This window comes from Oncorhynchus gorbuscha, linkage group LG02, assembly GCF_021184085.1.
Source record: "Oncorhynchus gorbuscha isolate QuinsamMale2020 ecotype Even-year linkage group LG02, OgorEven_v1.0, whole genome shotgun sequence".
Classification (NCBI taxonomy): domain Eukaryota; kingdom Metazoa; phylum Chordata; class Actinopteri; order Salmoniformes; family Salmonidae; genus Oncorhynchus; species Oncorhynchus gorbuscha.
In genome coordinates, this window is record NC_060174.1 from 7,540,800 (window position 1) to 7,553,337 (window position 12,538).

Sequence of the window (12,538 nt, forward strand, 5' to 3'; positions counted from 1 at the left end):
TTAATTAATTTGTCCTTTTCAATTTCCTGCAGCTGTTTACAATGGCCAAGGTGACGCGTCAAGCTACACTGACTCCGAAGACTGCAGTGTTTTCTCTCACAGCATGTCCTTGCTGAGTGACTTCGGGGAGGGTCCACTGAGTAGCACACGTCAGACCTCGTTCTTTGAACTGTCTGCTATTAGCAACAGGCACAGTTGGAGAAGAGGATCCCGTTCAGGGAGTCTGACTATAAATCTAACCCTGAGGTGCGCCACACCAACGAGTGGGACACGGACTCTGACTGGGAGCCTCCATCAATGTTATCCAGCACTCGTATGTCCGTCGCAGGTCCCAGAGCCGCACTTCCTGTACTTCGGGAGGACGTACCACTCGCTGACTGCAGTGCGCTGCATCCGTCTGTAAACGGGAACAGACTCTCTCCTCCTCCGGTGGACCTTCTCCCTCCTTGCTTTGCACGACGCACGAGCCGCAAGAGTGTGAGCTTCAGAGAGGAAGCGGACGAATACTTCCCCGTTTTTAGTTCAGAATCCCCGAGGCGGGAGCCAGGGAGTCCGGGTACTGCCTACTCTAAAGACTATACTCTCGACTTCTCGGAATACTCCGAGTTCCTGGATCCAGAACGCATGGCCACCGTCCTACATCACCAGGGGATCGACGTCACCTCCCCTGAACATGTGTTTGTATTCTCCAAGGATAATAATGAGTGCACTGAGATCGACATGGAAAAAACATTTGTTGGGCACTTCCCGTTTGAGGAAGAGGACGGAGAAGTCGTTGAGAATCAGGTAGAAGAAGTGAAGGTCCCTGAACGAGCATTATGTGTCTCTGCTGGCAGCAGCAGTAGCAGTGGAGCTAGTAGGTACAGCAGCTGTGATAGTGACCACTACATTACGACCCTGGAGGCGTCCCCCAGGCGGGTCTCACCCTCTGAGGAGGAGCGTAAAGTGAAAAACAGAGGTGTTGAAGACGACAAACACACACAAAATCCTATGAACACTAACAATGTAGATACTGATGAAACTCCCAACAGCTCAGAGAGGTCAAAACCAGCCATGGTAGAACTACCAGCCATGGTAGAACTACCAGCCATGGTTGATAACCTTACATTGACTGACAAAATATCTCCAACCAAAAGTCCAGGTTGTGAAAAGATATTTCCAGATGCGCTCTTAGCGGGTAATGTTGAAGAGTTGTCAACAAGACCGACTGAATGCACTCCCAGACCTGGACCTGGTTCTACTCCAGCATTGGAGGAGGACCTGCCTCTGACCCCAAGTCCCTTTGTCACTGGTAGGACGCGGACGCGGCTGAGTCGCTGCTCGGTAATTAGCGGCAAGACCCCCGAAAGCCTCCTCTCCACCTCCTCGCTGTTTGAGCAGACTTTGCCTACGCCGACACGCACACGCCGCCAAAACATCAAGTCGCAAGGCAGCGACAACGTCTTTTACGACACGCCATGCGGGCGTAGTCGCACCCCAGTCTTTTCTGGAAACGGGACAGGTAGTACTTCTGGGGACTCATTTGTCGTCTACGAGAGCCAAGAGCCTCAATCTAGCACTCTCAGAGCCGACAGAGGTCAAGGGTCATATGTCAGTGCCAGCCAAGCGGACACCCTCATCACCGCCAAGGACGACGGAGGTCAGGGATCTTGTGTTAGTGCCAGCCAAGCAGACACCCTCATCATCGCCAAGGATGACAGAGGTCAGGGATCTTGTGTTAGTGCCAGCCAAGCGGACACCCTCATCTCTAAAAGCATGGCTGACACAGTCATCGTAACTCCAAGTTTAGCTGACAAATTATCTTTACTGGATAATTACTTTACTTTACAAAATCCTCACAAAGAGACTTTACCCACTTATCTGAGAAAAGACGTTCTTGAAAGTGGTGAATTTCTAACCGACGATTTGTCCAGCTCCAGTGATGCAGTGACCAAGGAGGGGACAGTTGGTAGCTTTGGGCCAAAAGTGGAGGAATCCTGGACCACAGAGGAGACCGACTCAAGCTCATCTTTGTCAAGTTCCCAGACTCCATCTTCATCCAGCTCCAGTTACTTCTCTCCAAAAAGAGATCAGCCCCCCTCGACCCCAGGCACTACCCCGCGCTACAGCATGAGTCGACTCTCCCACTTCCACAAGCCCCAGCGGCTGGCCAGCCTCTCCTACACCCCAGGCGGACGTCCTCAAATACCAGACCTGGAGGAACCGGTGGAGTACCTCTACACAGACACGGAGCAGGGTCACGAACTGATCGAGACCCACGTCCCACCTGCGGCCAACACCTCGCTCAGCTCCAGCATGAGCACGTCCAGTGGCGAGGACACAGTGCTGTACGACTGGCGCTCCCTGCAGGGTGGTGGAGGAACGGTGGTCAAAGGGAAGGAGAACCAGGAGCCTGTGGTGGCTCAGGACTGGTCAGAGACCAAATGCCTGACGGACAAGGAGCTGAGACGCAGGCTTGTGGAGATGGGAGAGAGTCCGGGACCCATAAGTCATCGTACCCGGCCAGTGTACATGAAGAGGCTAAGGCGGCTGTTGCTGGAGCCGGACACTCAACAACAACTGCCGGACCTACCCCAAGGTAATGTTCCTTTCAGTTGTGTTAACTCTCAATCAAATGCCATGATGACGTCATTAAGGTTAGATCAGAGATGTGAGGGGGGGGTTAACACTGTTGATTTTGCAAATAACATTTTATTGGTCACATGTAGACGAACCGAACAAGTGTGTTCGCATACTCCCTTAAAAGAACTTCACTTGAAAAACAAGAAGAAAATGGCAATAGTAATTTTTGTCGATTTTGAGACACCGTAGCCAGTATACACTTCCTCAAAATAATCAGAATTAAGATCACTCAAGAAATCTGTCATTAATTTGAAAATTTTTGTTGAGGAGATCTTCGTCTCGCAGTTTTACATCTGACAAAAGATGTTTGGTTCAGTATTTCTCAAGTGAAAACAATTGCAGATTCCTCCTTCATTGAATGACAACAAAAATCTTTCCTGTTGACCAAACGCCGATGAAGGGGCTATAGACTTCAGCTACCGATTTTGGCGCACCTCAAGAAAAATATTTGTGTACAAAAACCTCCGAAACAAAAACCTTGCCAATATAGTAACGTTACTCATTGTGTATTTATTATTACGTGTTATTACTTTTCTATTCGATACTCTTGTGGCTGAATGGAAGCAAGTCCCCTGCAGCAATGTTCCTACATCTAGTGGAAAGCCGTCCCAGAAGAGTGGAGGCTGTTATAGCAGCAATGTTCCTACATCTAGTGGAAAGCCGTCCCAGAAGAGTGGAGGCTGTTATAGCAGCAATGTTCCAACATCTAGTGGAAAGCCTTCCCAGAAGAGTGGAGGCTGTTATAGCAGCAATGTTCCAACGTCTAGTGGAAAGCCTTCCCAGAAGAGTGGAGGCTGTTATAGCAGCAATGTTCCAACATCTAGTGGAAAGCCTTCCCAGAAGAGTGGAGGCTGTTAAGGCAGCAATATTCCTACATCTAGTGGAAAGCCTTCCCAGAAGAGTGGAGGCTGTTACAGCAGCAATGTTCCTACATCTAGTGGAAAGCCTTCCCAGAAGAGTGGAGGCTGTTATATCAGCAATGTTCCTACATCTAGTGGAAAGCCGTCCCAGAAGAGTGGAGGCTGTTATATCAGCAATGTTCCAACATCTAGTGGAAAGCCTTCCCAGAAGAGTGGAGGCTGTTATAGCAGCAATGTTCAACATCTAGTTCCCAGAAGAGTGGAGGCTGTTATCAGCAATGTTCCAACATCTAGTGGAAAGCCTTCCCAGAAGAGTGGAGGCTGTTATAGCAGCAATGTTCCAACATCTAGTGGAAAGCCTTCCCAGAAGAGTGGAGGCTGTTATATCAGCAATGTTCCAACATCTAGTGGAAAGCCTTCCCAGAAGAGTGGAGGCTGTTATATCAGCAATGTTCCAACATCTAGTGGAAAGCCGTCCCAGAAGAGTGGAGGCTGTTATATCAGCAATGTTCCAACATCTAGTGGAAAGCCTTCCCAGAAGAGTGGAGGCTGTTATAGCAGCAATGTTCCAACATCTAGTGGAAAGCCTTCCCAGAAGAGTGGAGGCTGTTACAGCAGCAATGTTCCTACATCTAGTGGAAAGCCTTCCCAGAAGAGTGGAGGCTGTTATAGCAGCAATGTTCCAACATCTAGTGGAAAGCCGTCCCAGAAGAGTGGAGGCTGTTATATCAGCAATGTTCCAACATCTAGTGGAAAGCCTTCCCAGAAGATTGGAGGCTGTTATAGCAGCAATGTTCCAACATCTAGTGGAAAGCCTTCCCAGAAGAGTGGAGGCTGTTATATCAGCAATGTTCCTACATCTAGTGGAAAGCCGTCCCAGAAGAGTGGAGGCTGTTATATCAGCAATGTTCCAACATCTAGTGGAAAGCCTTCCCAGAAGAGTGGAGGCTGTTATATCAGCAATGTTCCAACATCTAGTGGAAAGCCTTCCCAGAAGAGTGGAGGCTGTTATAGCAGCAATGTTCCAACATCTAGTGGAAAGCCTTCCCAGAAGAGTGGAGGCTGTTAAGGCAGCAATATTCCTACATCTAGTGGAAAGCCTTCCCAGAAGAGTGGAGGCTGTTACAGCAGCAATGTTCCTACATCTAGTGGAAAGCCTTCCCAGAAGAGTGGAGGCTGTTATAGCAGCAATGTTCCTACATCTAGTGGAAAGCCTTCCCAGAAGAGTGGAGGCTGTTATATCAGCAATGTTCCTACATCTAGTGGAAAGCCGTCCCAGAAGAGTGGAGGCTGTTATAGCAGCAATGTTCCTACATCTAGTGGAAAGCCTTCCCAGAAGAGTGGAGGCTGTTATATCAGCAATGTTCCAACATCTAGTGGAAAGCCTTCCCAGAAGAGTGGAGGCTGTTATAGCAGCAATGTTCCAACGTCTAGTGGAAAGCCTTCCCAGAAGAGTGGAGGCTGTTATAGCAGCAATGTTCCAACATCTAGTGGAAAGCCTTCCCAGAAGAGTGGAGGCTGTTATATCAGCAATGTTCCAACATCTAGTGGAAAGCCTTCCCAGAAGAGTGGAGGCTGTTATAGCAGCAATGTTCCAACATCTAGTGGAAAGCCTTCCCAGAAGAGTGGAGGCTGTTAAGGCAGCAATATTCCTACATCTAGTGGAAAGCCTTCCCAGAAGAGTGGAGGCTGTTATAGCAGCAATGTTCCAACGTCTAGTGGAAAGCCTTCCCAGAAGAGTGGAGGCTGTTATAGCAGCAATGTTCCTACATCTAGTGGAAAGCCTTCCCAGAAGAGTGGAGGCTGTTACAGCAGCAATGTTCCTACATCTAGTGGAAAGCCTTCCCAGAAGAGTGGAGGCTGTTATAGCAGCAATGTTCCAACATCTAGTGGAAAGCCTTCCCAGAAGAGTGGAGGCTGTTACAGCAGCAATGTTCCTACATCTAGTGGAAAGCCTTCCCAGAAGAGTGGAGGCTGTTATAGCAGCAATGTTCCAACGTCTAGTGGAAAGCCTTCCCAGAAGAGTGGAGGCTGTTATAGCAGCAATGTTCCTACATCTAGTGGAAAGCCTTCCCAGAAGAGTGGAGGCTGTTATATCAGCAATGTTCCAACATCTAGTGGAAAGCCTTCCCAGAAGAGTGGAGGCTGTTATAGCAGCAATGTTCCTACATCTAGTGGAAAGCCTTCCCAGAAGAGTGGAGGCTGTTATAGCAGCAATGTTCCTACATCTAGTGGAAAGCCTTCCCAGAAGAGTGGAGGCTGTTATAGCAGCAATGTTCCTACGTCTAGTGGAAAGCCTTCCCAGAAGAGTGGAGGCTGTTATAGCAGCAATGTTCCTACATCTAGTGGAAAGCCTTCCCAGAAGAGTGGAGGCTGTTATAGCAGCAATGTTCCTACATCTAGTGGAAAGCCTTCCCAGAAGAGTGGAGGCTGTTATAGCAGCAATGTTCCAACATCTAGTGGAAAACCTTCCCAGAAGAGTGGAGGCTGTTACAGCAGCAATGTTCCAACGTCTAGTGGAAAGCCTTGGAGCCACTCCATATTAATGCCCATGATTTTGGAATGAGATGTTTGACAAGCAGGTGTCCACATAGTTTTAGTGATGTATTGTATATTCTGTAGGTAGGGATAACGTGACTAGTCAATGGGATAGATAATAAACAGTAACAGCAGCTTATGTGCCGTGTCAAAAAAAAGTTATTGGGTCAATGCAGATAGTCCAGGTAGCTCTTTGGTCAACTATTTAGCAGTCTTCTGGATTGAGACTAGAAGATGTTAAGGGTCCTGTTGATTCCAGACTTGGTGCAAGTTAGTTTTGAGCTTAAAGTGGTTGGTTCGCTCACACCCAGTCAGGTGTTCAGCGTTTAACCACCTTCTGATTTTAAACCACTTACATCTCTGGGTTGGTTACCTTTTGAAAGATTATCCAATTTAACTAGTAGTACTTATGAAAACGCTACTCTTTTCTGCTCTGGTGACTGACTGAGTTATGTGTGTTTTTTAGGTCCTGCGCAGGGACACAGTCCAGAGCTGTGTGTGGCCCTGCGGACGTTGGTGCTGCCCGACTGCCAGGAGGACGAGCTGGCGCTGTGCCAGCAGTTTGACCAACCAGACCAGAACAGGAAGTGGCGGGAGGGTGTCATCAAGTCCAGCTTCAACTACCTGCTACTGGACCCCAGGTCAGTTGTAATCGTTTGGCTTTTCCAATAGCCTAAATGAATCTTTCCTTGCATCCTCTCACCAGAGAATCACCCTGGACCTTCTCCTCCAATGGGGTGAAACTCCATTGCAAATTTGATATTGAGCTTGCGTCATTTTTAAACAACATCATTTCATTGTGTTCCTCTTCCGGCTCCTTTTCCTGCATCAGAGTAACAAAGAACCTACCGTATCGGAGTCATTCCATGAGCCCTATGGATTGTTTTCAGACTTTCATCAGCGCTATATTCTACGTGGGAAAAGGCAAGCGCTCCCGACCCTACAGCCATCTGTACGAGGCTCTAGACTACCACCGAGGAGATAAGACTTCTAAGGTTGGAGTCACTTTTCTTTAACTACATTTGAACTTCCGTGGCCGTTTTGTTGTTTTTCTCTCGTTCTGGGTCTATGTAGTTTCCTCCTGTCGGTTGGTTGTATTGGAAAAGACCGTATTGGTGCAGTGGGGGATTTGGGTAATTTGTCTTGACAAACAACAATGACTAACCAAAGTTCAAATGTAATATAAATGACCCAAGTGTAAAGTCATGTGAAATGGGATGTGGTCCACATCAATAAACATCAATGGGGCGGCAGGGTAGACTAGTGGTTAGAGCGTTGGACTAGTAACCGGAAGGTTGCAAGTTCAAACCCCTGACAAGGTACAAATCTGTCGTTCTGCCCCTGAACAGGCAGTTAACCCACTGTTCCTAGGCCGTAATTGAAAATAAAAATTTGTCCTTAACTGACTTGCCTAGTTAAATAAAGGTAAAATAAAAAAGTATATATGTTAACGTCCATATCGTTCCTCCTATTTTTTTGGGGGGGGGGAACAGAAACTGTGCTCCAAGGTGCAGCACATCCTCCAGGTTTGGAAGGCCGAGCAGGGGGTGATCTCTCTGCACTGCTTCCAGAACGTCATCCCCGTGGAGGCCTACACGCGTGAGGCCGTCATGGTGGATGCCATTGGTGAGTGACCATTCTTTTATTTGGGGTCCATCTCAGTAGTCTAAAGTGACTAATCCTTTTTTCTTTCTTTCTTACTCATCTGAAAATACAGGCTACAAAACAAGTGGATATTTTGAGGCCTTTCAGTCATTGCCTTTCGCTGCTGTAGTTCGTAACAGGCAGTGAAGATGAAGAGAAGGAGGCAAGGAGAGGAAAACATCTCATGTAGCCTGGTTGTACTACTGTGTTCTATGGGTCCCGAGTGGTGTAGCAGTCTAAGACACTGCATCTCAGTGCTAGAGGCGTCACTACAGACCCTGGTTCCATTCCAGGGCTGTATCACAGCGGTCTAAGGCACTGCATCTCAGTGCTAGAGGTGTCACTACAGACCCTGGTTCCATTCCAGGGCTGTATCACAGCAGTCTAAGACACTGCATCTCAGTACTACAGACCCTGGTTCCATTCCAGGCTGTATCAAAGCAGTCTAAGACTGCATCTCAGTACTACAGACCCTGGTTCCATTCCAGGGCTGTATCACAGCGGTCTAAGACAATGCATCTCAGTGCTAGAGGCGTCACTACAGACCCTTCTTTGATTCCAGACTGTATCACAGCAGTCTAAGGCACTGCATCTCAGTGCTAGAGGCGTCACTACAGACCCTGGTTCCATTCCAGGCTGTATCACAGCGGTCTAAGACACTGCATCTCAGTACTACAGACCCTGGTTCCATTCCAGGCTGTATCACAGTGGTCTAAGGCACTGCATCTCAGTGCTAGAGGCGTCACTACAGACCCTGGTTCCATTCCAGGCTGTATCACAGCGGTCTAAGACACTGCATCTCAGTACTACAGACCCTGGTTCCATTCCAGGCTGTATCACAGCGGTCTAAGACACTGCATCTCAGTACTACAGACCCTGGTTCCATTCCAGGCTGTATCACAGCGGTCTAAGACACTGCATCTCAGTACTACAGACCCTGGTTCCATTCCAGGCTGTATCACAGCGGTCTAAGACACTGCATCTCAGTACTACAGACCCTGGTTCCATTCCAGCTTCCGGCTGTATCACAGCGTCTTCTGGGTATGGCCAATGCAGGCCGTCATTGTTAATAAGAACTTGTTCTTAACTGACTTGCCTTGTTAAATAAAGGTTACATTTAAAAAAATATAACGTTACTACGATGGATATCTTGAGATTTGATCTGCATCCTGAACTACATGACACTTTTAAGTGTTTAGGTCCTATTTTGTTCCCCCTATATATAATAAATATATCCCCCTAATTTATATCTAATGTATCATTTTAAGTCTCATTTAAAAATTAAAAATAAATTGTCCTACAAATTCTTTAATTTTCTTTTGTCTTGCCTATCTATATACGAAACTAAAATGAATGCAACGAAATAAGATAAACAGTTTCAACAAAATAAATCTTCCCATTGCAGGCTTGAAGATGCTGACCAACCAGAAGCGAGGGGACTACTACGGGGTGGTGTCCACGTGGCAGTTGAAGAGGAAGAGGGAGCTGGGGGTGCACCTGCTCTACAGGGCCATGCAGATCTTCCTGGCTGAGGGAGAGAGGCAGCTCAGACCTCCTGATATCAGGGTGGGACAGTAGTGCCCCCCAGTGGGTAGAGTTGGGTACTGCACCAACAGAAAATGAAAGCATTTATTGAACAAGGTGTTGACTAGTTTAATCCATTCAGGTGAAATTTGGGCTTAAAGGTCCATTGCAGCTGTTTTTATCTCAATATCAAATCATTTCTGAGTAATAATTAAGTACCTTTATTATGATTTGTTTTCAATTAAAATTGTTAAAAAAGGAACAAAAATAACTTCTTAGACAAAGAGCAATTTCTCAAGCAAGAATTTTGATGGGACTGTCGAGGAGTGGTCTGAGTGGGGAGAGGAACATTGAATGGACAAATTTACAGCCTGTTGATGTTACCGGGCAGGTCAAAACTCCATCCCAACAAAACAGGCTGACATTTCAGACAGCTCTTACACTAAAAGGGCATTATCATAATTTTTACAATATTATTTCAAGCTCATAGTGTGGGAAGTTAATAAAACACAGGGAAACCACATTTTTGACTGTACTGGGCCTTTTAAAGTGTAAATGTTTTACTTATTGATGTAGAAGAGATTGGCTTGTTGGAACACAGGACCAAGATATAGGTTATTTTCCTATACATTTTTTGTGTCCATGTCATACCTAGGCTCAACCAGATTCACCTTGGAGCTCTAATGGTTGTCATTTCACCTTTCTGTCCATTCTGCCATCTCCTCGCCTCCTTCTCTAATCCCGTCTCCTCGCCTCCTTCTCTAATCCCGTCTCCTCGCCTCCTTCTCTAATCCCATCTCCTCGCCTCCTCTAATCCCATCTCCTCGCCTTCTTCTCTAATCCCATCTCCTCGCCTCCTTCTCTAATCCCATCACCTTGCCTCCTTCTCTAATCCCATCTCCTCGCCTCCTTCTCTAATCCCATCTCCTCGCCTCCTTCTCTAATCCCATCTCCTCGCCTCCTTCTCTAATCCCATCTCCTAGCCTCCTTCTCTAATCCCATCACCTCGCCTCCTTCTCAACCTCATTAGAAGAGAAATTCCAAGGTCCCTCCTGTCAGACCTTCTTCTCAACCTCATTGGAAGAGAAGTACCAAGGTCCCTCCTGTCAGACCTTCTTCTCAACCTCATTGGAAGAGAAGTACCAAGGTCCCTCCTGTCGGTCCTTCTCAACCTCATTGGAAGAGAAATTCCAAGGTCCCTCCTGTCAGACCTTCTTCTCAACCTCATTGGAAGAGAAATTCCAAGGTCCCTCCTGTCAGACCTTCTTCTCAACCTCATTGGAAGAGAAATTCCAAGGTCCCTCCTGTCAGACCTTCTTCTCAACCTCATTGGAAGAGAAGTACCAAGGTCCCTCCCGAAGGACCTTCTTCTCCAATACGTTTTTAGAAGGAGCCGAAGAGAAAGGTGATGAATTGAGAAAGAGACAGAATGAGTCATTGGAAGAAAGACTGCTATTGAAAGCTTGTTCACTTACCTTAGCATCAGTTAAATATGTACGTCCATTAAATATGATGCAAATACATTGTATTTCTTTAGTAGAAAAACCATTTAGGCTTGTATTGTTAGTAGTATGATCATTATGTATGTATTTGTCGGTAAAGTCTACCACCAGAATGAAAGCACTGAAGGAAAAATAATCGTGTCACAACCAATGTATGTCTATGGTCAAAACACTGGGTGGAACACACATATTTACACACATGTCGAGGATTTCCTTATTTACCTCGGTCAAATCAATTACAGATTCACTTGATTTAACTATTCCCCATTTTAACAAGTGATATTGATAAATGCATAGTTAAAATGAAGTTTCCAAACAAATGTCAATATCATTAGCTATATGCCTATGCTGGTTGTGCTATGTCAAACGGGCAAAAGTTTACATGTTGGAATCATCTCATCCACAGAATCTTTCAACTGTCTTATAGACTATTTCATCAATGTAGCATTATTTTTCTTTGTTGTGTGTTAGGATGTTCTTATAAAAACAAAAATACCGAAGTAATTGCCTTGTTTTGTCACCTTTCATTTCAGTTTACCCTGACATTTCACTATAACAGCATTTGACCCAGACCTGAACAATAAACTGTAAAAGCTGCGCTTGCGTACCAGCATCATTTGAACAATAGGAGAATGGCAATTTCATTTCCTTGATTTCTCCCATCCTCTCTTCTACTGTAACTTCCTCCTCAAAACCCTTTGGATGAGAAGTTCTGAGGGGAGAGACCTCTGACCTCATCCAATGATTTTGAAAACGAGGCAAGGAAATGCTAGAGATTCTCACACAGTCTTAAGTGATTTTTATTTATCTAATTGTAAAAAATTATATATATTGTATTTTTTAATGTTTATAATTTTACCTTTTATTTAACTAGGCAAGTCAGTTAAGAACAAATTATTATTTACAACGACGGCCTACTCAGGCCAAACCTAGACGACGCTGGGCCAATTGTGCGCCGCCCTATGGGACTCCCAATCACGGCCGGATGTGATACAGCCTGGATTCGAACCAGGAACTGTAGTGATGCCTCTTGCGCTGAGAAGAAGTGCCTTAGACTGCTGCGCCACTCGGAAGCTAAATGAAGGACATGCTATCTCTGCTGTATGAGTCTCTTCGACCAGCTAGAGTTTGATTTCAATGGGAGGTAATTGGACCTGAAGATGTATGTAATGACTAGACGTACAGATGCACTGTATTTTATATGGATAAATGTATTGTAATGAACACAAACATTTCATAATATAGCAGTGAACTTCAAATGGGTACACATGTTTACCATACTGTACTCAGTGGTCTGAATATCCTGCAATGATGCTGTCTATCAGAGTTCCCTCTAGTGGTCTGATGGTGTCTATCGCCACGTCAGAGTTCCCTCTAGTGGTCTGATGGTGTCTATCAGAGTTCCCTCTAGTGGTCTGATGGTGTCTATCAGAGTTCCCTCTAGTGGTCTGATGGTGTCTATCAGAGTTCCCTCTAGTGGTCTGATGGTGTCTATCGCCACGTCAGAGTTCCCTCTAGTGGTCTGATGGTGTCTATCACCACGTCAGAGTTCCCTCTAGTGGTCTGATGGTGTCTATCACCACTAGTGGTCTGGTGGTGTCTATCACTACGTCAGAGTTCCCTCTAGTGGTCTGATGGTGTCTATCACCACGTCAGAGTTCCCTCTAGTGGTCTGATGGTGTCTATCACCACGTCAGAGTTCCCTCTAGTGGTCTGATGGTGTCTATCACCACGTCAGAGTTCCCTCTAGTGGTCTGATGGTGTCTATCACCACGTCAGAGTTCCCTCTAGTGGTCTGATGGTGTCTATCACCACGTCAGAGTTCCCTCTAGTGGTCTGATGGTGTCT

The 12,538-nt window shown here is 46.1% G+C and overlaps 1 protein-coding gene across 2 annotated transcripts in view; it reads left to right on the top strand.

Annotated features, from left to right (window-relative positions):
- The window catches only part of ankle1 (ankyrin repeat and LEM domain containing 1), a 14,944-nt gene extending 3,665 nt beyond the window's left edge, over window positions 1-11,279 (top strand). For both annotated transcript variants that reach the window (XM_046300174.1, XM_046300183.1), the window contains exons 5-9: window positions 33-2,578; window positions 6,487-6,661; window positions 6,853-7,015; window positions 7,514-7,646; window positions 9,070-11,279. In XM_046300174.1, coding sequence (XP_046156130.1) covers window positions 298-2,578; window positions 6,487-6,661; window positions 6,853-7,015; window positions 7,514-7,646; window positions 9,070-9,242 — 2,925 coding nt within the window. In that variant the 5' untranslated portion in view covers window positions 33-297 and the 3' untranslated portion in view covers window positions 9,243-11,279. The remainder of the gene's footprint in view (window positions 1-32; window positions 2,579-6,486; window positions 6,662-6,852; window positions 7,016-7,513; window positions 7,647-9,069) is intronic.
- The last annotated feature ends 1,259 nt before the right edge of the window (window positions 11,280-12,538 follow it).